The sequence below is a fragment of the Sturnira hondurensis genome, unplaced genomic scaffold, assembly GCF_014824575.4.
Source record: "Sturnira hondurensis isolate 20B ecotype Veracruz unplaced genomic scaffold, ASM1482457v3 Scaffold0008723, whole genome shotgun sequence".
Classification (NCBI taxonomy): Eukaryota; Metazoa; Chordata; class Mammalia; order Chiroptera; family Phyllostomidae; genus Sturnira; species Sturnira hondurensis.
This window is the reverse complement of record NW_028081354.1, coordinates 1,517,734-1,545,322: the sequence shown is the minus strand read 5'-3', so window position 1 is coordinate 1,545,322 and position 27,589 is coordinate 1,517,734. Positions and strand designations below refer to the sequence as shown.

General features: G+C 49.5%; 1 protein-coding gene across 3 annotated transcripts in view; it reads right to left on the bottom strand.

Annotated features, from left to right (window-relative positions):
• SRGAP3 (SLIT-ROBO Rho GTPase activating protein 3) overlaps positions 1–27,589 on the bottom strand; it is a 113,351-nt gene that overhangs the window by 55,584 nt on the left and 30,178 nt on the right. For 2 of the 3 annotated variants that reach the window (XR_005067842.1, XM_037055701.1), the window contains exons 3-10: positions 26,987–27,172; positions 22,051–22,179; positions 20,067–20,288; positions 18,097–18,198; positions 15,731–15,928; positions 11,378–11,462; positions 6,619–6,646; positions 1,629–1,731 (exon numbers count right to left, since the gene is read on the bottom strand). Coding sequence is in view for 2 of the 3 variants with exons in the window: in XM_037055701.1 (XP_036911596.1) it covers positions 1,629–1,731; positions 6,619–6,646; positions 11,378–11,462; positions 15,731–15,928; positions 18,097–18,198; positions 20,067–20,288; positions 22,051–22,179; positions 26,987–27,172 (1,053 nt within the window). In the remaining variant the exon portion in view is untranslated. The remainder of the gene's footprint in view (positions 1–1,628; positions 1,732–6,618; positions 6,647–11,377; positions 11,463–15,730; positions 15,929–18,096; positions 18,199–20,066; positions 20,289–22,050; positions 22,180–26,986; positions 27,173–27,589) is intronic. The other variant, XM_037055700.1, reaches the window with a different exon arrangement.

Genomic DNA, 27,589 nt, shown 5'->3' with positions numbered 1-27,589 from the left:
CCCTTTCCACATGTTCTCACTGGTCACCCATTTCCAAAGAGCTGAGCAAGGTAGAGAGGGCGTCCTACCTCTGAGCCTTCATTTTCTTCCTCCTTTTAGGGACGACTCTGCCCTACTCCTCTCTGCTTTATTTCTACTTTCCCTGCAGTGCCACCCTCCCTGCCCCTGCCCCACCCCAGCCTCCCCAGCCTCCCCAGCGCTCAGAGCTCTCCTTCTTTAAGCTCACACACCAAGTGCTTGTCTGAATCACCTCACACTTCCCGCTTTCTGTGTTGAAATCCCCCTCACTGACACTACAAGCTTCTGGAGGTCGGGGAGGACAGTTTACACGCCTTTCATAACTCAGTTATGGAGAGTGGCTCTTCCAAGGTCCAGGATGAAGTCCTGGCAGCGAGAGGAGGAAGGCTGAAGAAAGAAGGACCCTTTGACACAGCCTCATCCTCCTGCGGCTTAGGACACAGAGAAGTGCTCCCTCAAGGACACCTCTACATGGCACCTCTTTCCTGATTCGCCCAGCAGCACCCAACCCTTTGGGACCCTCCATGCCTCACTCCTCTGAGGTAACCTGAAGTAGCCCCCACTGTTCCCCACTTGGGCAGTCTCAACTTGTGCCCCACTGTCCTTGCCCCAGAACTCAGCCCACGGGCAGAAACAGGCCGAGATCCAGGTGCACTGCCCACTCCCACCCTCTCTGCATGTCCTGTGTGTACCCTGAGGACGGAGGAGTGAGGGCAGGGCAAGGGACCCCCACTACTCCAAAACTGGCAGCAGAGCCCAAGAGCCGTTGTTTCCCCCAAGGAACACCAGTCTCCCTTTCTGTGGAAAGCATCTTTGTTGGGTGGTGGGGAGCTCTGGCAGGGCCTTCGCTCTTGCTCCCGCCCTCCTTCCTCAGTCCCTCCCCAGCCTGCGCCCTTTCTGACTGCACACCACCTGCATTTGCCTGTGCCATTCCATCTGGGATGGCTTGGTCCCGCACCCTCTGCATTCAAGAAGCAAGGAAAGAAAACTCCCTTAGTGAAACACTCTTGTTTTTAAGGTGTAAAAGGTTAAACGGGAATTCTATAGGGGCTGTCTCGGGTTTTCTCCCTCCTCCCAAACCACCTAACATGAAGCAAAACTAGGTCGGAGGGTGTCCTGTCACACAAACTTTATGTTTCCTTTGCTGGCATATTCTTAACTAAAAAAAAAAATCACACTGTTGCCTACAGGAATGTTCTTTGTGTTCCTTCCAACCAAGCTCCTCCTGGAAGATGTGGGTGTGAAGTGAGGTAGGGGGTTTCTCTGGCTGCCCCTTTGGCTAGTGAGGGCCACAGTTCCTGAAGCAGCAAGGCAGGGCTGGCATCTCAGCCCCGCTCAGACGTCACTGGGTGTCTTCATGACCTTACCCCCGAGAATCACAGGAAGGCACTTAGGAGCAACTGGTCAAAGGCAGCGGCAGCTCTGATTAGAAGCCTCACCAAAGCTAAGCGCAGGCTGCAGGGAGGAACTCGTTTGCCATAGGGCCTGGCCAAGGGCACAGCAGAAAGTTCCAGCAGGTAGGAGCAGGCTGCTGGCCAAAGGGGGGAGGTGGAAAAAGGCTGCCATTACATTGGGCGCATTCGCGGACTCTGTGGCTCCCCAGCAAGTACCTTAATGAACGTTTCCATACAGCCGTTAAATAGTTTATGGCTACACACTGAGAGAGGCCTAGGTCTCCTCATTTTCTGTGGTTTAGGGGGAAGACAGGGGGGCCTAGGGGAAAATGGAACAAAAGAAATCAAGAAAGCAACCAATGTAAACATACAACTGGGAAAGATGCTCTTAAAACCCATGATGGGAGAACACAAATGCAAACGGGAGCCCCTGAACCCCCAGCACAGGGCTGTCCAATGCTCCATCTGAAGGCCTTCGGATGTCTGGGGGCTCCTGCTTCACCCACAGTGTTAGGCAGCAGCAACACTCCCTTAACACGAACGTATTCTGAATCATCGCAGGGACACAGTGCGCGTCCAGGAAACCACTGTCCCTCCGAACAGAGGCTGCCATCCTGCAAAGCTGGCCAGATGGAGGGGGAGTCAGAGGAGACAGATGTAATCTGGAGCCTGAGAAAGCAAGAGACTTCCAAAGATGATTGGAAGGGTTAATTTTCATTGTTTTTGCTTAGATTTATCACCAGTGTCAACTCCCGATGTATCAGGGCACTGATCTTCCCAATAATGCCTCTTGGCATTTCAAATGCACTTACCTAATCTTTCTGTCACTGATCGGAGAGCCAGGCAATTACTATCTCATTTTAGAGATAAAGAAACCGATGCCAAGAGCGAGGCTGCGGCTTCTTTAGGGTCCTGGGGTGACCCAGGATGACGACTGTATCCCATTTTTTAGTTAAGTACACTCTGCAGCACTTTCAGGTCCATTACCACATTTAACATCAGCTCAGTCCTGTGTGTGGCCTCATTTTAAAGAGGCAAAAACTGAGACCTAGAAAGGGAACTGGCAGAGACAAGCCCGAAACTCAGGCCACTTTGGCTGCAAATCCAAATTTTTTCCCATGGCGCCCGCAGGGCACTACTCCATTTCCAGCCAAAGACTCCGCCCTCTCATTAACCCTTGCCAGTGGAGGACCCATGGGGTCAGGTTGAAAGTGTCTTGCTTTGCTTCAGGATCTCCATTCCCTGTGCTCCACTCTTGGCCACAGGGAGGGGAAACTGCACCACATTTCCCCAGGACAGTGAGACAGCCACAAGCACTGGACCAGTCTCCAGAGTTGCTCACCATGCATAGGCCTGTGTTGGCTTATTTGCTCATCTATCTTTCGCCGCCCAAGTTGGCCTGACTCAGTGCTTCCAGCCTTCCAGGGCAAAGGGCTCTGAGGTTAGGAGGAGGGCCTCTCACCAAAAGAAGCCATTCATTTTCAAATGGCTTGGTTCACAATTTGGGGAGCAGCACATGGGGGCCCAGCCAGGCACAGATAATGTCCACACATGACGAGCAAAGACCTGGTCCCCAGGTCTCGACTGAGTTCTGTAAATGTGCAAGAAGTCTTATGGGTTTTGGGAGCCAATCAAGGCAAATGAGAGCCATGCTGCCTCTGTTCCCTGGCCCTGCGCGTGTCTCCTGGAGAGCCCCGCCATCCTGGAAGCTCTAACCAGCTTCTCCTCGGCGTTTGAGTATTGAGCAAATGCTGCTAGCTCCAGGACATGCATGGGCAAAGACACAGTGGAATCCAAATATCATGCCACCCAAACATGGGAACCAAAATAACAGCACAGACCAAAATTTTGAAATGAAACAACAGGCAAGAATATTTCAAGCCCATCTTGGATCTTTTGTCAATTCGGTTAGCTAAGTCCATGTCATTTCTTTTTTTCTAAGTTACTTTTTTTTTTTGAGGATGTGGGTGTATGGGGCTGGCATTTCTCACAATGGATCTGCTCTTGAATTTCCAAATTCTAAGAGAAATTGCCAAAAACTGTGACACAAGGTCACAGGTTTCAAGTCTCATGATTAGGAATAACTTAAAGGTAGCAACGTTGCTACCTAATCCTCACAGTATTTGTTTGCAGTTTCTGTTTTTAAACATTCTCAGGCCAGCTCCTTATCTCACATGGTATGACACCCTGGGAGTTAGGCAAGAATTATTAGACCCACTTTAGACATAAGACAAATGAGCTGATGAGAGATTAAGACACTTGCCCAGGGTCATGGGAATGAATAGAGTTCAGCTCTTTCCACTCCAGGTTCAGGTGTGAGTGTAAAGGGGGGAATTGACTATATCACAGAACATCCAGCAGTAGCATTAAATTATGTATTAAACTCCCATGGCTGGCAGGAGTAGAGACTTAATACAGGTGTTGGACACCAAGGACCAAAAAGTCCTGGTACCCAGCTGCTGGATTTCCTGAAAATAAGTCCTAAGAATTTTTTTCTTCCAAGCTTACAAAATGGAAAAAAGGGAAAATAGGATACTTTTTCCCACTTCTTCTACCCAATCCAGAAAGCAAAAGGCTGTTGGAATCACACTGGGGTTTCTCTCTTTGTGCAGCGCTCTGTGCGCTGCCTGGAAGCTCTGACAAGGAGACGTAGCTATCCCAACTTTGCATGACACCAAGTAGATACCGACTTACTGAAATGCTGGGTGGGGCACAAAGTGGGGAGCAGGGGGGCAGCTCAGCCAAGGAAAGTGGGGCAGCCTAAGCCTTCCATCTCTTCTGCTGCTCAGTTGCAGAGCAAAAAGGAAAGAAAGAGAGAGAGAGAGAGGCAGGGAAAACAGGAACAGAGAAAGCCACGGAGAGGAAGAGAAACCAGAGACCAATGTCCCCTTTCTGCCTTTCATCCAAGATGAAAATAAACAAATGTTGGCAACACAGGATTTGGCCTCAGAATTGCTCTGTGGCTGAAGGACAGTGGTTAGATTGTTCCCTAGAAAACCCACTACGCATGGGTGTCGACACCCACAATGGCGCAGTACTGTAGTTCAGTGGTGGTCAGGCTCTGGGCGGCTGCGCGTAGGTGTGCATTGGGTTGCATTTGTTTGGACAGAAATCTCCAGTGACCTCTCTAATCTAGACCACAGGGACAAATCGCCCTGGGTTAGGAAAGCCAGTCTTAAGTTTGCATAACCATAATCAAGCCTTACATTTTCATCTGGCTTGGACATTTACCATACACTTTTCGAGTACATTGTTGTGTCTGTTCAGCCTAAATTACAGGGTTATTACGAATCTGGGCTATTAGAAGGTAAGGTCTTAAGTGTGAGAAAAACATCACGTGTCACAGCCCATGTGCACAAACTGGTCCATCTACACAGGACAGCAGCGACTTGGCTGAGAAGACCTGCACAGATGATCATCCACAACGACACTGACCTTGGACAGGAATGTGGAAGATACAGAGAGGCACAGTATAGAAACATCTCACCCATGGCCTTTCAGATTAACTTAAAAACCATTATCAAGTGGACAATTCACTGTATGACATGTTAAAAGAAATTGTGGAAGTAAAGGGAAGCTTTTAGTTTACTAACAAAGTTGTATTTGACCGTGGCCAAAGGTCAGAGTGCAGATGACTGGGCATTCGTTTAGTGCACTGTGTGTAAGTGGGAGGTCTGGCAATCCTGGCTTTGACTTCCCAGGCCCCAGGTGTGGGAGACAACAACTCAGTGGGCTTTATTTAAAAAAAAAACAAAACAGCAAAAAAGAACCTCAACTTTTCCCTGAAGTAGACCCTGGGACCTGGCTGTGGACTGATTACAGCTCTCTCCTGCAACCTGCTGGAACAATCTTCTCCCACATAAATTCTAGGAATTCCGAGGGCGTGAGGGACAGCTCAATTCATCCCCCATCTGTTTCACCATTTGCAAATTTGGGTATAAAATGTGGCTTCTGTTGTTTGGGGACTATGATAACATCCTCTTGCCAGAATAAATAAATAAGTAAATTGTTTGTAAAAGGTTCTTAGAAAGTGACCGTGCACATATGTTGCCCCTGAGCCAGAGCTTCTCGCCAGGCACTGTGAATTATCCCAATGTTCCTACACTTGCAGGGCCCAGGGGAACAGCTGCACGGGCTGAGCTTCTGAAGAGCCCCCAGCCTCCGCCATCCTGGACCCAGCAAATTGAAAACCCCAGGGTTTTCCAAGGCTCTTCCCAGCCAACTTCCTTCCAGAGGAGCAGAGACTTGAGGGTTCATCTTCCCTCTTGCCAAGTATGACAGCTTTTCAGGATTCTGGGTCATGGGAAGAATTTGTGGGGAAAGGATGTCATCAGGTCGCCAGCCCCAGAATGAGTCAAAAGACAGCTGGACAAGTGCAGGCCCCGGGGTCATGGCTGAAACCGTGTTGGGCAGCAGGACAGCTACTGCTGGGAACTCGGAAAGAAACGGGCTCTAAGGAACGACCTGGGCAATGACAGGGCTGCGTGTGGGTCTGCACTCTGTGAAAGTGGAGGAAGGGTCCAGTTGCTGAAACGTCAGCTACCAGCTGCCCAGTGGAAAGTGTTCACTGGCTCTGGTCTGCTCAGGGGAAGGCACAAAGGGTAACGCTGAGCAAGCTGGAGAGAAAGCAGAAGTTGCCCGTTTGTTATTTTCCCAACAAGGGGCTTCCCATCCAGGTGCAGGTGAGGTCCAAAGCCAGGGTGCAGGCATTAGGGGCGTCTGCGCACGCTTATGTGGGTATGCGCATGCATGTGCCCAGATATGTGCAATTCCAGCCAAATCCAAAGCCTTAGCAAATGGGGACCCTAGGCCGGGCCCCGCACCTCAGCTGGGCAGTTTGCTCCACAGCCATGTAATAGATGGGAAGACAGGTCAACAGCTACCCCACAGCCTCTGGCCTCTACTGGTTGTCCTCAGCCACTGCAATATATTGCTGTCCCACCTGATGGACGGTGCATTCCAGGTGGGGAGACACCCACTGACCCACAGCCCCCTCTCCATCAGCAGCCCAGCAGAGCAGCAGTAAAAACATCACTCCCTTGCAACAGTGGTGAAGAGCTATCCCACTCCAAGAGCAGCCCGACTGTCGGAGCTCTCAGCAGTGTCCGTCTTCCACCTTCCGCTTCTCTCCCGCTCCTGCTCCTCCCGCCTCCCACTCCCCACCTCAGGGCAACAGGTGAGAGAAAACAAGATGCCCAGCTCTTACCTGGTTGTGCCACATTCTGCTCTCTCCCCTGGAAAGAAAAGTATATGTTGATGTTTAGTTGTTGTTTTTTAACCAGAGAACACCTTTTTCTAAAAACAAAAATCAACTGGTCTTAATTATTTGTAAAATGAAAAACCAAACCATGCATGAGTTGTGGTCTGTTAGAAACAACTGCCTTTTATCAAACCCAAAGTACCTTCTACTCAGAGGGCTATGCCCACATAAATTTTATTTTTTATTGTTCACGTACATTTCTTCAGTGATTCTCAGATTACAGCCTCTTGACTGTGTAAGAATCACCAGGGACCTTTGCTAAAAATGCAGATTTCTGGGCTCTCCCATGGGCCTCCTAAATTAGCATGTCTGAGATAAGAACCCGGGAATCTACATTTTAACAAGCAGCCCAGGTGATTCTTGTGCACACTGTACCCTCAGTCTTGGCCAAGTACAGTGCCTGTGCTTTGGATAGATGGATGCACAGATGAACAGACAGACCAGGCAGGGAGGGAAGCAGTGGGGAGACAGGCATCGAAGGGTTGGGGTGCTGCGGTGGAACGTCAGTCAGCACGCCCTCAAGGCAGGCTTCCTGCCAGGAAGACACTCGCACCCCCTCCTCAGCTTCAGACCACATCCCAGCCCTCAAGAGCCCCATCACCAACATCTGTTGGAATCTGTTGTCTCAACTTCTAACAAGTATAAGAAATCAAAAATACTCTGTCCTTTACCTTCAGAGACCTGTTGAGATTAAAAAGAAACATTTTGTAGTTGGTGGCTCAGTCATTTTCTAGAAGGTCAGGATGGCTGACACAGAGTTCTGTTATGGGCTATGAAATCTTGGCCTGAAAAGGTTGTGTCCCACCCCTTTCATGGGCAATGCACATTCATTCATTCGTGAGGAGCCTCAGTAAATTGAAACACCACCTGTATCTTTGGTGTAAGCCCTGGAGCTCACAGACTGCCCAGAGCAATAAAAAGGTCAAAGCGCTAAGACTCAGCAGTAATAAACTAAGAATTCTCTGGCCAGTAAAACAACATAGCAACAGCCAGAGGTATGTAGGGGAGGTGCTCCCGTGCCCAAGATGTGGTGGTGACACAGTTTACAGCAAGGAGTGCCAACCGAACCTGCTTTACTTGGGTGCTGGGACCAATCAGGTTCAAAAAGTCACTTCTAAGTGAAGGTGATCCAAAAGATGTTGTGTTTTCTCTAATTAATGGTTTTTTTTTCAGCCAAGCTGGCAAAAGAGTGCTTGAGAGAAATTGAGACATTTGACATGATATTTTAATTAAAAAAACAAACAACTTGTAACTTTTCAGTCCAAGTATTCTACTTGGCCCCACACTTCCCACCTGTTCTCACAATTGCCAGATTGCTCCCCGCATACAGACTAGGTCTCAGATGAAATACGAAGACCACCACTGCAGGTGGGACCCTACCCTTGCCCCACTCTTGGCAGAACTTTCTGCAGGATGTAGGTCCGTGTGCTCAGGTAAATGTGAGCCATCTGACACTCAAAAGAATGAATCAGCCAAAGTTCTGAGCTCCTTTTGGCCTGCCGACTCCAGGCCTCCCTTTGCCCAATGGGCAAGAACTTTATCAATCTAAGTCGGTGCAAATTCTCTCCTTTCACCCAGTGTCCTAAGAATCCAGATATACCTTCATCATGCGATGAACAACAACGACAAAGATTTGGTCTCGACTTCAGTTTTTTCAGTAATTCTGTAGTTTATTAACTTTAGTTAACACCAGTACACCACTATTCTTCAATTGTGACAAATACACCATACTATGGTAGGACGTTAATAACGGGAATTGGACAGTACACGGGAACTCTGTACTACCTTGGCAGCTTTCCTGTAAGTCTACAATTAGTTTAAAACAAATGACTAAAGCTTCCCTGCCCCAGGTATCAGGTATCAGAAGGAACACACTGGTGTCCCCACTGCCGGCTCACTGGGAAATGGCCTCGGTGGGCCTTCCAGACGGCCCTTCTTCTCTCCGCTGCCCTCACACTCCTGAAGCCACGCTTCCCTGCAGTTTTTTTGTTGCTATTCAGCTCAAAACCGAGAAGGACTGGTGAATCCCATCGCAGAGCAAGGTGTAGTGGAGACCAAATGGGTCAGGAGCTACACGCCAACCAAAGTTACTATCATCACTTCATTAAGGCCATTCAGGCCGGGGCAGTAATGAAAGGCATCTCTGAGGGCACTCATGGGCGAGCCGGAGAGAGGCGCTGTCTCATCTCCGATCTGATTCTTTCAGAGAACATCTAGTTTCTAAATCCAGCACGTCTGATTTCAAAAATATCGGTAGCCACCAACTCACATGTCACACGCATGGAAAACACGACGTGAGAACCAGCAGCCCCCAGCCCCCAGCCCCATGATCACAAACACCGATCAATCTTTATCTTTTCTGCTAGTTGGAGTGATGCCCCCTCACACCTCACCAACCTCCTCTCTAGGACTTTCTGACTCCTCTTTGGCTCCATTCTTGCTGCTGTGTTTCTCTCTGGTTACCCACACTCCTCAGTGGCCCCCGTCACCTGGCCCCATACTGCAATGGCAGGTCACACAGAATGTAGAGGGGTGGGAGGAAATGAAGAAAAGGCTACTGCAACTCACTCTCCCCTCCCCTCCCCCCAAGTCAATGAATTTAGCCAAAACACACACCCTGGTATAACCACCACCCAAATCAGGATATAGAGCATTTCCGTCACAGAGTTCCCCAGCTCCCGCCAGCTGGCACACACCAAACTGATCCGTGGTGACAGAAATCAGGGCAGTGGCTGCGTGGGGTGGAGGACGCGGGGACTGACTGCAGAAGGGCACAAGGGAACTGCTGGGGGGTGGGATGTTCTATAGTTTGATGTGAGTGGTTCTACCTGGGTGCATATGTTCGTCAACACTGATTTCCACACATAAAATGGGTGCATCTTATTGTATACAAGTTACATGCCAACAAAGTTGATAGAAAATTTTCCACTGGTATTAGTTTCAAAGTCCTGGTTATTCCTCTAAGCTTATTAATCTTCCTTGAAGCCTTTCCAGCTCTCCTGGACCCATGGTGATCCCTTCCCCTCCTGGCTCACAGCCCTCAGAGTGTGTGCTGCTCATTTGGACATTCATCCAGTCTTTCTGTGTGACAACACTATTGTTATTTAGTTTATAAATTCATGAGTTGCCTCTCAGCTAGATTAGAAGTGCCTTGGGGCTGGGAAATGGTTTAATTTCTCACCATTTCCTGTAAAGCATGGGGCTCACAATGCCAAGGAGCTGCAGATCCGGAGGCCCAGTGGACAGTTTGCTGAGTGGACAGTGCTGGGGAGGTCTTGCATAACCAGAGCACAGCCATGGAGCTATGCACCCCCAAGGGGAAGCCAGTGAAGAGCAAGGACATGCTGAGAACAGCCCTGGCCCCAGCACAACTCTCATTTTGTAATGCTTTTCCTGCCCCCAAGTCCTGGGCACCCTCTGGGGCCGCTTCCGGCTGTCACCTAGGGATCTACTGGCATCATCACCTGGGACATTCCCTTCATCTCTCTTGTGCTGGCTCCCTATTTCCTGCACCACATGTTTCCTTTCCTTTTGGTGGAGCACATGCTTCACCAATAGCCCACTGCAAACAGAACCAATATATCTGGGGGCAGGGCTAATGGTGCTCCAAGCAGGCCCCTCCCCTCAGAGCCGAGCCTCACTCTGGGCTCCAGGGCCACCAGCATTTGCTGTAAACCATCCTAGACCTTAGATCCTAGTTCATGTTCTGGTGACCTTTCTATTCAACACTCACTCGGTGACTATTAACTGAGGGTCGACTATGAGCCCGATGCTGTTCTAGGCACTGGAAATAAAGTGATGGACAAAATAAGCAAGGAAATCCCTACACTGGGTTAAGATACGATACTGTTGAGTGGGTGGGGGGAGGCATGACCAAAGACCGTAAGCAAGTGAACAAATAATACAAAGGATGATTTCACATGATGGTGAATGAGATGAAGAAAATCAAACAGAATTGTGGGCCAGAGGTGGTGATTCCTTGAGGTTGGGAAGCAAGGAGAGTCTCACTAGGGATGTGATATTCGTGCTGACAACCGAAGGACAAGGAGCTGTCCATACAAAGATCTGGGGTAAGGGCATTCCAGGCAGGGGGAACAGTATATACAAAGGTCCTGGGGCAGGAACAAGCTCAATGAGTTTTGAAGGGCAGAGAGGAGCTGAGTGTCACTGCAGCTCAGTAAGGGAGGAGAAAACGGTAGATGAGGTTGGGGAAGTAGGCAGATGTCAAATGACATAAGGCCTTGTATGCCATGGAAACAGCTGGGTAGATTTAAACCTAGTCCTCAGGCCTCTCAAGGACAGAACCCAACCTTACACATATGCATTTTTCTTTTTTGGACCTAGAATCCTGGTCACTGCAATGTAGTCCTGAAAAGCATTAATGCAGACCCCTGTATCTCTGAAGTCCTACCCCCTCCCTACTGGGGACTCCTTTAGCACTCTGCCTTAGACTCTCCCCTACAACTAATCCAAAACTTGTACTTGCCCCCTAGTTTCTGCAGCCAGACTGGAGGCCTCTCAGCACCAGTACCAGGGCGATAAGACTAGAGACTGCAGCAGCCTACTCAGTGCTGGAAGGTGGCCCCAGTACCAGGCATCATTCTTCCAAGTGCCCAGTGCCTTAAGCTAAAACAGCTTAAGGCACAACAATACAAACCAGTGGGGAAGACAGCCCCTCCTCACAGGCCTCTGACCCCTAACTCACCTTCGCCCAGGGTCTGCTTGAGTAGGTCATGCTTGGCTTGCAGCTTAGTGATGAGGTTACTGCCATTCACATATTCTTTAAATTTCTGTAAGACACAAGGCACAAGGACATTAGAGATGGCAGGACCAAGTCCCACAGTCTCTGCTGTGGAACAGACCTCTGGGGTGGAGAGGTCAAAGGGAGATCATGCCCCAGCATGGGGAGGGGGGGCCTGTGCAGCTGCTCCTTCGCTCTGCTCCATCAGATGCCCAGCTCTGCTGAGCATGGCTGCCCAGTCCTGTGAGGGCTCCAGGCATTCCAGGTCTGCTCTGGGAACACAAAGAAAGCTCAGGGGGAGTGGGAGCAGTGAAAGGCGCTTTGTCAGGTGAGCGCTGTGGGAGCCCAGCAGAGGCCATCTTCAGGCACCAAAGCTCCACTGCGCTTCTGGGCCAAGAGCAACGAAGACAGATCCATCCCTGGGGGCACACAGCTGAGGCAAGAGAGCTTTATCGGACCTGTCAGAGAGGAGCTTCAAAACAAGTCTTTCTTTCACCTGGCCTGCCTCAGAAGGCGGAAGGACCCTGCAGGCTCCTAGAGATGGTCCTATTGAAATAACCCCCACTGCATAGGGGGATGTATTTTCTTCTTTTTCCGGATGAGACAGGTAAGGCTGGCACAGGGAGGTGATGTGCTCAAGGCCCGAGGGACCCCGGCTGCCTCGAGCTCAGGGGTCTGGCCAAGCACAATACACTCTAAAGCAGCGCGGAGGGACAGGGCCACCCAGAATAGAAATGTTATCTGCCTGTCCCAAGTTCAGGAGGGCTTCAGCCACACCTTCACATAGGTACCAACTTCCCTCAGCTCCCCTGCCACCCTGCATCACCCGAATACGGGGCTGGAGTCCCCTCAGCCGCGGCATGCCTTTGGCGGACTGTGAGCCACTGTAGGTGCGGTCCTCACCCAATTCAGTGACAACTATACGCCTGGTCTATAGCAGATGCTGAGAGATTTAGCTAAATCCCTGACTTGGTGGAGCTGACGCAGAAGGGTGAGAAGAGAAACAAGCTGGCCACTATTGGTCAGATGGGGGAGATGCTGTGAATGAAAATAAAGCAGAAATGGAGGACAGGGGGTTGGGGCAGATCTCGCTGCAAAGCTGACATGTCCTGAAGGAGGTGAGGAGGGGGTTGTGTAGGTACATCAAGGAAGTAGCTGGAATAGCAATTGAAAAACCCCGGGAATTAAGGCACATGATTGGATGTGATTGCTCCAGATTTGCCAGCTAGTTTCTCACGAAGACATCTACCCTATTGCCCCAGCCAGAATGCTCAGCAAGGGGAGCAGAGGAGTAGGGGAGTGAGCCCTGGAGGCTCAGGGCCCCGATACTACCTGTGAAGGAGTGTCTGGAACCCACCATCTTCTGTGAACACAGTTGTAGGGGCAAGGCCCTTGGGTGGGGGCTGACGTGTGTGCTCAGGTGAGACTGGGTCACCTCACCCTGCTCCCATCTCGGTGGGTTTCTGCAGTGGCTGGGCTGGTAGAAGGTTGTGATGTCCCCTCATTTTGGCCATGGCCTTTCTTAGCTCCTATGACCTCGTCCCTTGGCCAGGAAGAGTCACTCACCCTTGCATCTATAGAGCACGGGACAGTTTTCAAACACAACCACTTGGTCATCACCAGGATCTTGGATGGCAAAGGTGGGGAGCATCGACATTCCCATTCTAGCCAGGAGGAGGCAGGACTCTGAGCCTCGGCTGCTCGGTGTGTGGCCTTGGATAGATTACTGAATGTTTCTGGGCCTCTATGGCCCCTTCAGTATAAAAGGAGAGTTGACTTGCAGTTTTCTCCAAGTGTGGTGCAGGGACCGTGGCCTCCCACCCAGCTGTGGAGGGGGTCAAAATGCAGCTTTCTGCTTAGGAATACTGAGAGTCTAAGCCCTCATTTCTCACCTGAGAACCCCACGGAGGCCCAAAGCTGTTCACGGTTCCAGGGCCCCGCCTTGGAGAGGATAGTAGTTGGGAACCTATATTTTGAACAAGCTTCCCATGTGATTCAAATGCACACTTCAGTTTGATAACTACTCTCCCGGAGGCTCTCTCTGAATGCTTCAGGGAGTAATGACCCTGATCCCATCATGTTTTTAAGAATTTACCATAAAAAGCACAGCTGAGGTATAACTAGATATTCTCTCTACCATGCTCCACTGCCCCTGGTACTTGAGGCTCTTAATCCCAAACACATGATAAGCCTTAGTGGATTATCCACTCACCCCTGGGTCTCTGGGGCCTGAGGACTCTGCCCGCTTCTTCCAAGCTTCACCGAGCCTTCATGTGTGACCCACGAAGGAAAGAATGCCATCAAATTGTACTGTGGAATATTATGTCCTTATAAATACCCAGTATAATGTTACAAAATCAAGACATGAGGTGTACTAGCCAACCAGGTGGATAAATTGAATACTAACATGAACATACAACATCAATGACCCTTATCATAGATGTTGGTGAATTCTATCTTTCAGCTTCAACCAGGCTGGACCCCTTCTCTGCCCTGCCATCCACATCCCTTTGTTCCTGCTGCCAGAGTGAATTAACACTCGCGTGCACTTCTCACACCCACAGATTCTCCCGATAGAGACAGGAGGCCCCCAGTGGAAGTGGTGAACGCCAGAAGTCAGCATCGGCTGATTCACTAAGACCAGCTATGTTTTCTTTCTTGAAAACAACAAGGCCAAAGCGTGTTGATGGAGGAAATGCAGTGCGTGTTGACTATTGGTTTTTAACAAGGGATCTGACAAGGGCTGTCACCAGATGAATGTGGGAACTGGGTGAGTTTGTGACGGTTAAACGATTACAATCTGAAAGTGCTGATTAGTGGATCGATACTAGCTTAGTGGCATATTTTGAGCAACTCTGTCTTTGGCCTTGCCCCCAACATACCAGCTTTCTTTTCTTATTGACAAGCATTCGGGTTGAAAGCCATGCTCACCGACTCCGCAGGTAACACAAAGGCTGACGAGGCAGCACACACAGGGGTGAGCAAAGTAGGTCTACAGTAGTGAGTCCATGAAATACAAAGTTCATTCTTGTATGACTTATTATTCACTGTAAATATTCCATATGAGCAACTGTAAGTACTTTTGTCCCACCCCCTGTGTGTTAAACTGGATCAGGATCTTGACAGCCGGAGCCATGAACTGAACCCATCAGGAGGAAATCCCACTGGTGGCAAATACAAGCCCTACCCCAGACCTTGCCTACTCATCCTTTGGAAGTAGGGCGACCTGGTTCAATGCCAGGGTGTAGAGAACAGATTTAACTGGTACAAACCCATCTTTATTTTTAAGAAGGAATGTGATCTTAGGACACGAGAAGGAGCATAGCTCCTACTGTGTGAGTTTAGCTCTGTTGCGCGCCTGTCAGACCACACTGCTGGGAGCCTCACTTTGGAAGAGGCAGTGACAAAGGGACCATGTACCGGAGAGAGTCACTAGGAGACTGAGGCCACACAGAGAAAACCTTCGGAGGCAGGACTGAAGGAACCGACACAGTAAGGCTGGAGAAATGGAAACTGAGCTCCCTGTAGATTAAGCCTCTCTCCTGATCACCCCAGAGAACAGAATCAAGATCAATGGCCAGAAATCCTAGGAAGGCGGGTTTTTGAAGAGAACAGACAAAGGGGAAAACATTACAATATCTATAGCCAGAAAAGCCAAACAGAAGGGCTGTTTGGGGAAAGAGGGAGCTTTTCATCTTGGGGCTGTGCAAGCAGAGTCTGGACAGCTTTTTGACAGGGATCTGGTTGAATGGGATCAAGCATCAGAGGGTTTAAGGTCCCTCACAAACCCAAATTCTATGTTCACTGAACACACGTCGAACTGAATCCCTGCTGCCTCCTACCCTTGTTCCTCCCTGTCCCTGGCAGTGGACTGTTAGCTGTCTAGGATTTTATATGAAGGGCGGGCAACTCACCAGCAGTTGGCATGGACCATGCATGGCATTGCTTCCAAAGCCTGCACCCCAATTTAAGACACTGCAACCTGACAACCACCCACTAACCTTTTGGGTTGTTACGTGGGGCTTGCACCTGGCTCCATTACCATTTTCCTCTTACCCTACTAAACATACTCTCTGGTTTTTTCCTAGAGCAGGAAAGCTGCAATAACTGTCAATTCAAGATCAATGCCAATACTGTCACTGGTAACTCAATTCCTACACTTCACGAAGCCAAGCCAGGTAACTTAATTTGAGGAGCATCCTGGAAGAATTGTAGGTCTAACTGACCCCCGCGGTTTTGCTGGCTCCCACTAGCTCGGGCTGCTCCCCAGAAGGCAATGCCAGGGAGTCAGCAGACAGCAGGTCTGGGTCCACTTACTGTAAAATAAAACATTTCTGTTTCCTGCTGGTTGGCCCTCCTCTTGGCAATGTTTATCTTGCTCATGTAGGTCTCAGAGGCAGCCGACTTCACAGACTCTGTAGACCGACTATGTTGGAAGGCGTCGGAGACATCAAAGTCCTCCACAGTCAGCATGTCCTGTAAGGTCTGCATGGTGGCATCCAGGGTTTTTCTCACCTGGGAAAACATGTCAACAAAAATCCTTTGGCTTCAGAACGCCTTTGACACCTCCAAGTCCTTTTCCCAACCATTACCTTATTTCTTTCACACAAAGCCTCTAGAAGGCAGGCAGGACAAGATAATCATTCATTCCTATTACACTGATGTGCAAACCAAGGCCAGTGAGCCGGCTGGGGTGAGAACCCAGGTTGCCCAATCTAGAGTTGTTTTATTGAACTGCTTCATCCAGAGAGAACCTTAGAGAATATTGGGATGAACAAGGAACTCAGGTTTCTAGGTGTGTTTCTCTTCACCTGGTTTTATACAGCCCCAAACTAGCTCCTTCAATGGGAGACAGGTCCCCTGGGGAGGGACAACACTAGAAATACTCGTAGTTCTCTCAAGGGAGGGGACAAAGTCTGGGTAAGTTGAGTGGCCATCCTCAATGAATGGACCTTCCAGAGATCTGCCATCTCAGTCCTGTCAAAAGCCGGACAGAAAAGAGAACCTCGAGGAAGACAGATGCTGAGACACCACTGCCTGGTCATTTCTCTAGGATTCTAACTTCTTTCTTGGGATTGAGTGGGGACCCCAGAAGGCTACACATGCAGGGAACACAAGCTGCCACCTTACAATATCCCTTCGCTGGCTTGGGCCCTGTATTCTGACAGGGCGTTATTCCAAAAACAGTTCCAGGGGAACCTGCATTCATTGTTAAATTACTGTTGCTCAGTCTCTTTCTTGTCACTCAGGTCTCGACTCAACTGTCACCTCCTAGTGACATCAGGCCTCCCGCCCCGGACAACAGTTTTTAACTTAGTGCCTGTCTCTGTCTAATACTTTGCATACTCATTCATGCATTGGTTTGTTTGCTTTTGTGTTTAGATTATCTGTATTTTCTCAGTAGAATATAAGCTCCATGAGAGGAGCTACTATGTTGTCTTGCTCACTCTCTTTACTCCGCATTTAGCACAATGTTTAGCACATAATATGTGCTTAAGAAATACTTGAGTAAGTTTTCACAAAATACACAGTTGTTGAATGAATAAATGAATGAATCAGTTCTAATATAGCCTGATAGAAGCTCAGGTTCAAAATCAAGAATTTCCATGATCATGGACAGCCTATACAGAGGAACACTTGCTTCATTCTTTCTGTGGCCCCAATTTCCCCATTTCCAATTTAAATTCCATTAATATTATTATCCATATATTGTTCCATGTAAACAATTTTAAATGTTTCAGGGAAAGATGTAGAGCATGAATAAATAGTTTGTTAGGTTTGAAAAGCGAATACATAATGTCTCCTTATAACCTGCCCCTAGGAAGTGCTTTGACTGGTGCTCATCCTGAGAGATGACCTGTCTCACATCCGCCCGAGCTCTGTCCTTTGTGGAGACCCAGGGTGAACCAGCCTCTCTGCTCAGGAAGAACAGCATCTTCAGGTGTGAAGACAGGACCATGGCTCCCCATTTCCAGCTGTGAAGGCTTCTTAATGATAAACCTGCCCACAATCCTGGGCGACACTCCCCACATCCTGGTGTCCCCCAGTTGGTTGACACCCTCCCTGCATGGAGGTGTCCAGGAATATCCCACCTGGCCTCATCCGTCCACATCAGAGTGGGACCACCACAGCTGGATTTCCATCTGTGCCCTCCCAGTGGCAATCCGCTGGCCATGGTGAGAAAAAAGTTCCTTGGAACTCAGAATCCACAACACATTTAGTGTGCCTGGGGTTATTTATTACCTAATTGTGTAAATTAAAATATTTATTATTATTTCTGATGGTAAAAATAACATAAACCTCTCACAGAAAACAGAGAAAAGCACAAAGAGGAAAACAGAAATTACAACCCAGACACTATTAACATTTTGAAGGACTTCCTTCCCATCTTTTTTCTGTAACCGTGAAAACACAGATACATATGAACATACTCTAGTTTACCCTAGTTATGATAATACTGAACATACAGTTTTACTTTCTGTTTGCATTTCTTTAACTTAATATCTTGTGAGAATTCCCCCTATCATTAAAGATTCTTGGTGTGCATGGTTTTAATGGTTGTGTAATAGTCCATCTCACAAATGAACCCTAATTTCTTGTGTGTTCTTTGCTGAGTGTGGACTCCCCAGGACACGCCAGGCCTTTGTAAGGAAACCCCTTGCAGGGCGGAGGGGCTCACTCACCTCCTCATTCTCTATCTTGAGAGTGGCCAGTCTGGACTGCAGCTGGTGGTACCGCATGAGTAATTCTGTCTGCACAGGCTGCTGCGCGCTGACTTGGCACACCTGTAGAAACAACAGCCCCCACTGGTGGTCGCCCAGTGCCCTCATCACCTGTGTGGAGTTAGGGCCAGCACTATCACAAATATCCCTACCAAAAGCTGTGAAAACGGGCTCGGAGACCTTACATTGCCGGCCAAAGGAGCCACAGCTCATACCTGGTAACACTAGACAGGAACAAGGGGCCACGCTCCCGAATGGCACCGCTGGCCTCTCAGTCGTGGACTTCTACACTGTGCCCTCTTCAGGGCGTACTAAGAGCTCTGACATAATCTCAATAAGTGAGACTAGTTGGTTAATTTCCAGGCAGGAAGTTGTAGTAAGAAAACAACTGCCTCAGAGAAGCCAATGAAAAGAACAGTCAATGGGCAACAACCAGCCGGTGCTCCTATTCCCCAGCAGGAGCTTCGGAGAGGCAGAGAAGCAACGGCGTGGCGGTCTCATCTCACAGAACTTCCTGCCCCGCAGCCCGATTGGGTGAGAGGTGGAGAGGAGGAAGAGTGGGGAGAAATACTATTCTCCCTACATCCGTTCCACCCAGGGCCCTGTCACCACCTGTGGGCTGGGCTGCCTGGGCTGACTCAGCTGAGGTCATAAGGGAGAGTAGGGCTCTGTTATTTCCTAGCCATTCACCACTAACCAGGCAACCCAGACTTTGCAGGCGCCAGTGGAAACTACAAGGTCAGAATTTCCAGGTCCAGATGATGGGCTGGAAGGGCTAGATGTGCGGGCAGAGGGATGGGGCAGGCGCCGCAGGAAGCCATGCACAGGCCTCTTTTTTGCGGATGAAGAAGTGGGTAGAACCATCCGGAGGGCCCAGCAAATGCCATCTGCTGAGCCTCCCCATCCCTCCCTGTCACACAAGTTTAGTGGATAGTCCCACTGAGCCCCCACAGGACCCAGAGGCGGGTGGGGTCCTCTGCCCGACAGGTCTGGGTTCCCGGAGCTCCCAGGTGCCGGGTTGGGATACACAGGGTCTGGCAGAGGAAAGGCCTACTTGAGTGTGGTTGGTCCAGTAACAATATGGGTGTAACACAGTTTTAATTTGGACATTTTGCCTAAAATGGTGTGCTTGACCATGATATTGTTATGTGACAGAATTACACGCTTATAATTTTGTAATGAAAGATTTTGTAACAAAATAAATGCACTATGTGTGCTGGACCCTGTATCTAGGTGGACAGACAGAGGCTGCTGGGAGAAAGTTCTGCACACATATCCCCGGGGTGGAGATAATAGAGACGGGAGGCAGAGTGTGATGGCTCCCTCCACCAGTTCCAAGCCCAGGAACCAAGCCCTAGACAGAGGGAGGAATGATACAGAAAAGCTCAAGGAACTAATTGCATAAGGAATTTTGTGAAGCTTGGGTAAGTAGTGCGCTGCTTTGGGGCCAGTGACAAATGCCCTGTCCCCTCGTTTCCCAGTTTCCCGGTTTCCCCCTGGGAATACAGAGAGGCTCTGAGCAGCACAGGTACCAAGGAAGGGCCGTTGGTGGTGTGCCCCCTGTGCTGGAGGACAGGCAGCGCCCTGGTGAGGCTCTGGCCAGAGTGGCTGTGATGAGGCCCAGCCTCTGTGATCCAAGGGGAGAAAGTACGCAGATGTGGGACTCTCTTGGGGTCTTCTGGACATGAGTGGGGGCGGAATTGAAGGAGCACTAAGGTCCTGCAATTCTGCAGGTGGGGAACTGGAGCCAGCAAGGTTAAGGTATTAGTGGTAAACTCTTTGGCTGGGGCAACACTTGGACCAAGAACTCGACCCCAGGCCTTGAGATATACATCTTGCATGTGGAAGGGGGGCTAATGGTCCCCATCCAACGAATGTTCTGGGAGCGCAGACAGAAGCAGCCTCAAGCATGGCTCCTCAGAGAAACGTACCTCATCCCCCATGTGGGGCTGGAACTCAAACTTGAGTGGAGGACAGAAGACCTGGTTGTACATGTCCATGACAGTGTGCTTGTCACTTCGGGAATCCAGGTTGTCCACTGCGTTCTCAATGACATCCAGCCCCTCGTGGCGAGAGGTCTCCAGGTTGTACTCAGCGGAGAGGTAGGTCCGGAAGGTGCGGGCCAGGCTGGCATGAAAGCCCAAGTCACAGCACTGGGAAACAGGCACACAACAGAAGGGTGAAGGTGAGGGCTGTGACGTGAAGGTGGGGCCCACCGGCACTTCCTGTCCCGTTGTGATGACTTACAATTACCTCTTATTCCATAGCCAAAATCTTTCATCCTGGGGCCCTTGTACATTTTGGAATCCTACCACACAAATCACACCAGCGCCTTCAGGGGGAGCTGGGGACTGCCATTTGGGGAAAGCAGCTTCCCAAATTCACCACAGTCTTTCTCATCTCTAGGCCTTCACACATGCATCCCCTCTGCCTGACATAGTCTTCCTCTCTCCTCCTGCATAAAAGTCCTTCCTTCAGGTTTCAGTTTAGAGGTCACTTCCTCTGGGAAGTCTTCTCTGATGTTCTCCCCACTCAGTTTATGTCAGATGTGCCTCCCCCAGGGGTCCACATCTCCCTCCACCTCCCTCAGTGCGACATCCGACATGTTGCATTGCAACTGCCAGTTAACAGGCCAGGGTTATGCAGAATAAGCTCCATGAGGGCAGAACCACTGGCTTTTGTCTACTGTAGCACTTCACGACCTAGAGCTAGTAGCTGCTCAATAAAAATTTGAGGACTGGAAAGAATAAAAAGGAACGTTGTAAGAAACAGGTGGGGGGTGGGGGTCTGGCCTCAGGCACCAGAAGGCACAGGCAGGGCCCAGCAGATCCCCCTCCTGGGGACGGTGATCATGGTTCCCTCCTGCAGCCCTCCTGACGGTGCACACCAAGGCCAGAGGAAAAGGATCCATTCGGCACTAAGGAATCCTCACTGAGCACTCACTGGACCAAATCCCCATCTGCTAGGTGGGGGACGACACAAGAAGCAGTCCCAGTTCCCACATAGATGACAAAGGCTCTCCCTGATGACACTGCTCACAATGTTCTTTCTCCAAGCACAGCTGTCCCTTCAGCCTGTCCTATGCAGCTGGCACTCAGGAGTCGGTGTGCCTTTCTCCTCTGGCTTAGACTGCCTGATTTCTCCAATGATAACATCCCCCAGTAAAGCTGACCTGTGTACGGTGGACCCTTGAACAACTCAGGTTTAAACTGTGCCGGTCCACTTACACATGGATTCTTTTCAATAAATGTGCAGCTGGCCCCTGAATCCCAGCTTCCACATCCTCGGATGATACCAACTGTGGACTGAAGACAGTATTTTTGATGCAGGCTGGGAATCTGTGCAGGCAGCGGACCAACTATATGCAGTGTCCCACACCATTTTATATCAGGGAATGGACCATCTGCAGTTGGCAAGGGACGGCTGTGGTTAGGGTTGAGGGATTAAAAGTTATACGCAGATTTTCCACTGAAGGGGGAGACTGGCACCCTTAAACCCCACAGTGTCCAAGGACCAGCTGTAATTCTGTCTCACTGACAATTTTCTTTCCTGTGTATGTGACTCTTCTGACAACTAGACCTGGGGGTGCTGAACACGTCTGTGCTGCTCTGGGAAATCCCTAGGGCGTGAACTGCGGGCAGTCGCTCCCGTACCCCAAACCCAGTCAAGGGGCTGGTGTAGAGGAGGGTGCTTGGGAATTGCACTCTGAGCATGTGGCTGCCTGATCCAACGGTGTAGGGTTCACCACAGGCCCTCTCCCACCCATGGAAGGAGAAACTTATCTCCCAGGTCCCACATGCTCAGGGCCCTTCCCCTCCACCCTGGACGCTCAGCGAAGGACAGGGGCCAGCCCCTCCTTCAGCTGACGCTTGGCGCCAGCCCAGGCCCTTTCAGTCCCAGACTCCAGGTGCTCACGTCGATTAGGTCGGAGACATCATGGATGTAGTATTTGCTTATAGCTGCATTGGTGGCGGCCAGATTCAGCAAGTAGTCATTTCGGGCCTTCGTGCACTTCAGTTTGTTCTCAGAATACTTTGCCTGCCTCTGGAGGAAAGAAAGAGTAGATGTGAGAGCCGAGCCATTGATGGGAGGGACTTGGGATTTTCTTTACTGTCATTGCAGGCAATTCCATCCTTGCACCACCCCTCTAGAACACCTTACTCCACACGCTAGGTGAGTAAGATTTGGGCTCTGTGTTCAAAAAGCTCACCTAGCCCTGGCCAGGTGGCTCAGTTGGTTGGAGTGTCATCCTGTACACCAAAGGCTGCAGGTTTGATCCTCAGTCAGGGCGAGTACAGGAGGCAACCAATCAACATTTCTCTCTCCCCCCGCCCCACTTCTTCTCTTTCTAAGATCAAGAAACACATTCTTGGGTGAGGGTTTTTTGAAAAAAGCTCACCTTATATTGCCCACATGGACCAACAACAGCACTATTCATTACGCAGCAGCCTGTTACCATCCCCTACCAGGCCTGAGTCAGTGAGACGTCCTGCACCCCCACTCAACAGCCCTCTGTGGCTGCCCAGACTGTGCCAATGGCCTCGGTGACCCCTCAAGTCCCTCCTCCTCCACACCTTCCCTCATTGACAGGCCCCTCTGCCCATCCTGTAAGAGGTCAACTTCATTCCTGCCTCTAGGCCTTCAGAATAACTGTTCCCCTTGCCTGGCAGGCTATCCTTCTAAGTCTCTATGTAGCTGGTCCTTCAAGTTATTCAGGTCCTTACCCAAGGTGACGCGGTCAGGTGGGACTCTGATGGCAGCCTTGTCCAAAATGTGTTGCCCAACTCTCCACTCTCTATCCCCTTGCCCTGTTCTATTTTTTCACTTATTTCATCTTCATTCAATTTTTAGTGATTTTCATTTTTATTTCATTTTTAAGACTTTATTTTGTAGTGCGGTTTTAGGTCTAAGGCAAAATCGAGAGGAAGGTACAGAAACTTCCCATATGCCTCTGCCCCCACATTCGCACACCCTCCCCCATCATCACCATCCCCCCCCCCCGGAGTGGCACCCTCGTTAATAACCATCACCCAGAGTTCACAGAGCACCGCAGAGTCCGCTCTTGGCGTCGGACATTCTATGGGTTTGGATATCATCACAGTGTCACAGAGTCGCTCCCCTTCCCTAAAAACCTGCTCTGCCTTTTGACCCTCCCTCCCTCCAACCCCTGGCAACTGCTCATCTCTTCACAGTCTCCGTCGTTTTGCCTTTTTAAGAACATCCCATAATTGGAGCCATACAGTGTGGAGCCTTTTCAAACTGGCCTCTTTCACTCAGTCATATGTATTTTAAGGTCCCCTCATGTCTTTCCATGGCTCACTATCTCATTTCTTCTTGGAGCTTCAATATTTAGTGAATATTCCATTGTCTAGATTTACCAGTTTATTTATCCATTCACCTACCAAAGGACGAGCCATCTTGATTGCTCTATTTTTCTTCAAAAGCAGTTTTCCCACCCAAAATGATATTTTTACGTCTTTGTGCACTTGCTGAATTTCAGTGTCCCCCACCAGAAGGTAGGCTCTCTGAAGTCGGGGATGGGATGTGCCTTGTTCGTTTTCGCACCTGCCACACTCCGAACAATCCCTGCACAAGGCAGCCGTTAAATGATTTTCACTGGTTGTCCAGATGTGAGTGGTAAGAGAGGCAGAGTGGGGCGGCCTGAGGGGCCAGTCGTGGCCAGGAGCCGGACTGCCTCCCTGGGAAGCTGCTTCTGCTGTGGGCCAGCTGGGCAGGAAGGCGTACAGAGTACACGGGTCGGAGAGCTGTGCCCTCGCCCATTTCAGACTAATGAGTCCCCCTGTTGGGTAAAAAGGCAGCTCTCCTTAAAGAAACAGGGCTTCCTTCTTCATCTAGACACTCTTAAACCTTCCTTATTCAGACTGACTTATTCCTCCTAACTTTCCAGTAGGGGTGTCCCCAGAGGTCTCCTCGGACTTTTCTCCAGGGCCCATTTATTCTGGGAAATTCCAGAAACCGACCTCTGGCAGCAACACCCTGCATCACCCATGCAGCCGACCCCAGCAGAGCAGTCTGATGCTCCTGACCTATTCTCCGGCCACTCTGATCTGAGGCCATTTTCAGCCCTGTGTGGACTCAGACAGGTGTGTACCTGGGAAGGATATTATAGGTGTCTTAGTTTGATTCATCCAGTTTACAGGTGAAGAAATGAGAACTGGGGGAGAAGTAGTTTGTCTAAGAGCCAAATGGCTAATTAGCACACAACTCTGAACAGAAAATTAGTCTCTGGACTCCCAGACGGTATTCTCTCTATCTCTCAATATATCTCCCTACGTTTAGTTCTGTAATTCCCTGATCATCTTTTTTCTATTCACAGAGTTATACAACCACCACCACTATCTAAATTGGGAATATTTTCATCACCCCAAAAGAAGCCCTGCACCCATTAGCAGTCACTCCCTAATCTCCTCTTGCCCAGCCCCTGGCAAACACTAATCTACTTTCTGTTCCTATGAACTTGTTTATTCTGGACATTTCATATAAATAGAATCCTACAACAGGTGGCCTTTTGTGACTGGCTTCTTTCACTTAGCATGCTGTTTCCAAAATTCATCTATGACATGGCATGAATCAGTGCTCCATTCCTTTTTATGACTAAATAACATTCCGTTGCATGCATAGGCCACATGTTATTCATCTGTTCGTCAGTGACAGACATTTGGGTTGTTTCAACATATAGACATCTGAGGTCTGTCTGGAAAAAGACAGCCATTGTTACTATAATAAGAACAGTTTGTACAACATGGAAGTAACCTGGCAGCCAAGGAGAGCGGACTGGAATGCGCATGCATGAACAATGACGACTTCACTGTACTCGTCAGTGGGGGTAGTAGATGCCATTGAGTGAGCATGCGTACTGTGTGGCCACTGCATTCAAAATGACTGAGTGAGTAGAGCGATGAATCTGCATCAAACTTTGCATTAAGCTTAAACATTCCTCCACGGAAACTATTTGGATGATTTAGAAGGCCATAGCTATGGGCAACTGGTGACTGGCAGCTTCATCACAATAACATGCCCACTCATGCATCACATCTCATGCAGAGTTTTATGTGAAGCCAGCAAATTGCCCAGGTGACTCAGCCCCCCTAGACCAGATGTGACACCTTGTGACCTCTGCCTTTTCTCAAAACTCAAATCACCTTTAAAAGGGAAGAGATTTCAGACCATTAATAAGATTAGGAAAATAAGATTCAGGGAAACACAATGAGGCAGCTGATGGCCACTGAGAGAACTGTGTGAGGTCCCAAGGTGCCTACTTTGAAGGGGACTGAGATGTTATTGTCTGATGTATAATGTTTCTTGTATCTTGTCTCTTCTTCAATAAATGTCTCTGTTTTTCATATTATATGGCTGGATACCTTCTGGACAGACCTCATACATTCAAATTTCCCTTCAGTAGATACCTAGGAGTGGAATTATTGAATCAGAGGCTAACTTAGTCCACAACTAACATTTGGAGGGATTGCCAAAATACTCTCCAAAGGGGCTGAGTCATGTTATGTCCCCCCAACAGTGTGCGAAGGTTCCACTTCCTCAACAGCCTTATCCATGTTTGACATTGTCTGCCTTCTTTATTTTAGCCATTCTAACAGTACAAAGTGGTGTCTCCCTGTGGTTCTGATTTCCATTTCCTTAATGACTAACGGTGCTGGGCGTCTTTTCATGTGCTTATTGGCCACTCGTACATGTTCTTTAGAGAAATGTCTATTCAAATCCTTTGTCCATTTTTTAATCGAGTCTCTGCCTGGGTATTGTAGAGCCTATTTTCCTTTGCATTTGGCAGTTACCCTGAAACCCTATGTTCTTTGCCTCTGGTGACTTTCCCAGCTCACCCGGGTCCTGTTGGATCTTGTTCCCACTCACTCTCCTATAATTTTCAAGGGCTGTTGGATTGCGTCATCATAGAATCCATCTCATTTAAGCTGGAATAAACATCCAGTACAACGTTTGACACACAGAAAGAGCTCAGGAAATGTCTGCTGATTCCATGGAATGAATGGATGAATGAATGGATGAATGAATGAAGAGACTTCAACAAGAAATCCTAGCGTTTTAAGAAGAAATGAACCTTAGAAGTCACCTAGCCTAGGATGACAGAAGAGCAACCCTTGCTCTGTCCCTCTAAATTCTAGCCACGGCAGAATTTACTTGATCCCAGCACTGTTTTCAGCTGAAGCCTGGAGAGGCTCGTGATCCGCACTGCAGAGCCCTGGGCAGCCATTACCAACAGATCGGAGCTGGCATGTACGGGAGATTTATTTGCCATCACCGTCAGATTTTAAAACTGAAGTTCAGAGAGGTGTTATAAATGTGGCATTTTCAAACTCAGTCTATCCACCTCCAAGACCAGCATGCCCTTCACCATGTCCTACTGAAGCACCTGCCAGCCCTGATACATAGTGTGAGTTAGAAACACTGTGCATCAGGGCCGGCAGGTGCGTTTTTGCCTTGGCAATGGCCATTTTGGAATAGTTCTTTTCCAAGTTCCCAGGTGCTGGTTGGTAGCCTAGTGCTGTTCCCTCTTGTTGGGACACCCTCAGTCCCAACTGACCCCCAGCCACTTATCTGACCCCCTGGGGTGAGCTCTTGTCACCACTAATGCCTGGTGACTCCTGCCCCTCAGAGAACGCACTTGAGAGGTATGAGTCTTGTCACAGTTCAGCTGTTTTGTCAGCTGAGCACCTCTTCCTGCATGCTGACCTAAGCAAAAGGATCAGTTGCAGGCAGCACTACTCTACCCTCCTCACACCCCGCAAGGTGCAGAGGGGAGGCTGAGGCTGTCAGGGGGCCCGGCCCTCCCCTTCCTGGCTCCAGGGCCCTCACTCGCCTTCTCCTTCATCTTCTCAATCTTCTTCACAGAGCTGCGGCGCTGGGGCCGGTCCTCATGGCGGAGCAGGTTCATGCTGAGCTCTCCAGCCTTGTTGAACTGCTTCTCCTCCTGCTTCTCAGCCTCCTTCAGCTTGCTCTCCGCACTGATACTCTCCGCGTGGTACATGTGGTAGGTTTTCATGACCTGAGAACACATGAGTGGGGGGATCGGCAGGCTGCGAGGGCCCAGCCTGGGCCCCCGAAGTTCTGTGCTGCAGTTTGCTTGGCCCTCCCTCCTCCCATGATGCGTTCTGAGCTCCTGCAGCTCGTTACTTCTGCACAAACTCTCTGAGGACTGGAAATGAAGATGATCATCAGTAGCAGCTCCTTCATCATCACCATCACCACCACCACCACCATCATTAAGTCCTTACTAAGTGCCAGGAATGGACAAGCAACAATTTAAAAAGGCAAACATAGTCCCCAAGCATTTGAGGTCTCCTTTGCAGTTGACCTCTCTAGCCTGCCCCCTCCCGTGGGGTCACCAGGAAAGCCCCTCCTCCCATACTCACAGAGCTCCCATGGGAATATCCTTCTCACTCACATACAAATTATTTTCTCT